A 2,972-nucleotide genomic window follows, 5' to 3' on the forward strand; every position below is an offset into this window, starting at 1 on the left:
ACATCATGCAGCGCTGTAAACCTGTCTGCAGACCGTGATGCTGGAGAGAAATGTGCCATCCCTTACCTTTTTGCTTGTTACCAGAGAGCCAAAGAAGAGGTGCGAGACTTGCCTACATTACTGTAATTGCAGTACTTAAATGCAACTATTTTCAGAGATTTCTAGTTGTTAATAGACTATTCTTGGTAATTGGAACGTAAAAATAACCCACTCTCTTTCATAATTCAGTGACTTTGTTGATTACTCGTGCACCAGGTGACGAAGGTACCAGAGAAGTTACTGCCCTTTGCTGTTCGCTGTAAGAATCTGACGGTATCAAACACACGGACAGTTCTGCTCACCCCAGAGATCTATATCAGCCAGAATGTCTATGAACAGCTTCTGGACCTGCTGCTGGAGGGTTTCAGTGGAGCACGTAGGTTCAGTATAGGCTTGATGTTTTCCTTTCCTGTGTTCCCTTTTTTCTCTTCCTTTAACTTTTACTTTTGTCTTTGCATATTCTCAGTAAAGTATTCCCTTTAGTCTCCTCTACTTACAAAGTCGCTGTGTTTCAGAGCCAGAGGAGGTGGTTGAGTTTGTGGAGGAGGTCGTTGCTGGCCTGCTCTCTGACCAGGAGGTGCGTACCTTCGAGGAGGTGATAGTACCAGTGTTTGATATCTTCCAGGGACGCATCAAAGACTTGGACCTCTGCCAGCCTCTCCTCTACTCCTACTTAGATGTTCTCCTCTATTTCAGCCACCACAAAGATATTGCCAAGGTCAGGAGACACACAGAGACAGTATATCTGCAAATGTTATTATAATGTACCCTCTGACACCAACAGATAATTTCCCCGCTCACTACTAATCAAATAATATACAACAATAGACAGTGATCCCAAAACATTTCAACGTTACATACCTTCCATGTTTGTTATTTCATGACCCCATCTTTTCAAATCCTTCCAACAGTTCTTCTTATTTATTTCGGTTTTCCCAGGTATTGGTGGAACACATTCAGCCCAAAGACCCAGCTAATGGTTTGCAGTACCAGAAGAGCCTATTGGGGGCAGTGTTGAGCATCTCCTGCTTGTTAAAAACCCCAGGTGTAGTGGAGGGACATGGCTACTTCCTGAACCCCTCCCGCTCCAGCGCCCAAGAGACAAAGGTCCAGGAGGCCAACATCCACCAGGTAAACAGATTATTTTTAGTTGGTTGTATTATAATCTTAAACTGTTTTACATGGTTTTCAAGCTACAAATGCATCAGGGCTGATGACCGTTACTCCCCTTGTGTTACAGTTCATGGGACAGTTTCACGACAAGTTGCACCAGATCTTGAAAAACTTGCTTCAGCGATCTGGTGAGACACGGCACCTGCTGCTCTCGTGGCTGGGCAGCTGTCTGCAGGCTAACGCTGGCCGAGCCAAGATATGGGCCAATCAGATGCCAGAGATCTCCTTCCAGATGTATGCTTCAGATGCATTCTTTTTAAACTTGGGTGCAGCTCTGTTGAAGCTGTGCCAGCCCTTCTGCAGGCCTCGTTCACCCAAACTGCTCACCTTCAACCCCACCTACTGCGCCCTCAAAGAGCTGAGTGAAGAGGAGAGACGCAATCGCAATGTGCATGCAAGAGGTTAATATATGTGAAAACGAGTGTCAATAACACTTCCCTTTTATCAGTTTAAATATATCAATTTTAATACAGCAGCTCTGGTATTTGTTTTGTTTATAGCAGCACTTTACACCACTTTTTTAAGAGGAGAAGGATTTTCCAAGTTTGACTAAAGATCTTCTTTCACTAATTCCAGGTCTCGACAAGGAAACCTGTCTGATCCCTATGCCCCCTCAGCAGCCGGTGGAGTCTGCACAGTCCTACAGCCTTCTGACTGAAAACCTCATCCTCACACAACTCACCCTGCATCTCGGCTTCCACAGGTACATGCCTTCAAACAAGCACCTTCCACTGTGCAGTTAAAAAGCATACACAGACTTAGCTGCACTAAAGACCTCACAGTGCCGCGGATCTCTCAGCAACATAGCATACTGTATTTTCTCTCATGTTTACACCATATGTCAGCATTAACTTATGTTATCTTGTTCTGTTTGTGTCCATACACCTGTGTGCAGACTCCATGAGCAGATGGTGAAGATGAACCAGTCCCTCCATCGGCTCCAGGTGACGTGGCAGGAGGCCCAGCGAACTGGGAACCCGATGTCAGACCAGCTCCGGGAGCAGTTTGAGCGTCTGATGATTATTTATTTGTCAACCAAAGCTGCCACAATGCAGCCTGCCATGCTGCAATGCTGCCTTAACCTCCAAGCTTCCACCGCTGCTCTGCTGGTTCAACTTGGTGTTGGAAACCAGGGGCCTGAACATGTAGCACTCAGTTTTCCCCTGCCTTCCCTGCAAAATAGTATGCTGTGCTTTGTACCAGGTAGGTCTGATCTTTCACTACATTACAAATACAGTGGAACAGAAACACCCAACTTTAGCTCTGATTGTCAGACTGACCCACAGGGGTGAGAAGAGTCTGTAATTTCTCTTAATTTTCTCCATCTTGAATTGGGGCAGGTTTATAAAATTTTTTTGTCTTTATTACCTCCTAAATTGATAAGGTTTGAGTTTATAATGTAAAGGTCACAGGCTTTGGGCTCAAGTCAAGTGAAAAATTTCAGTTTGAATAATTTTGGACCTGATATTTATGTCTCTAATGTTGAGTTATACACAGCCTCTACTACAAAATGTTTTTGAAATTACAGCTGCTATGGAACATTCCTTCACATGATAGTCCTGGCTAAAGTGCGCCTTTCTGTGTTTGTTAGAGTTTTTTGCAGAAAACTTGGGGGATTTTTTCATCTTTCTGCGGCGGTTTGCAGACGATGTTTTGGAGACTTCAGCAGAAAGTCTGGAGCAGATTCTTCACTTCATCACTGTCTTCATGGGTAATGTAGAAAGGTATGTTTCTCAATAATGTAATAAAATCATGTCTGT

The 2,972-nt window shown here is 44.2% G+C and overlaps 1 protein-coding gene across 1 annotated transcript; it reads left to right on the forward strand.

The window, feature by feature from the left end:
* Window positions 1-6: 6 nt before the first annotated feature.
* Window positions 7-2,936, forward strand: LOC111652205 (ubiquitin conjugation factor E4 A-like; the record flags this gene model as incomplete). The annotated part of the gene is made up of 8 exons (XM_023402411.1): window positions 7-99; window positions 256-415; window positions 555-757; window positions 979-1,170; window positions 1,280-1,613; window positions 1,789-1,915; window positions 2,108-2,415; window positions 2,804-2,936. Coding segments are annotated over 8 exons (1,550 nt in total), but the record flags the coding sequence as incomplete, so codon positions are not given.
* Window positions 2,937-2,972: the final 36 nt, after the last annotated feature.

This window comes from Seriola lalandi, unplaced genomic scaffold, assembly GCF_002814215.2.
Source record: "Seriola lalandi dorsalis isolate HSWRI2012SDOR001 ecotype SW California unplaced genomic scaffold, Sedor1 jcf7180001973497, whole genome shotgun sequence".
Classification (NCBI taxonomy): domain Eukaryota; kingdom Metazoa; phylum Chordata; class Actinopteri; order Carangiformes; family Carangidae; genus Seriola; species Seriola lalandi.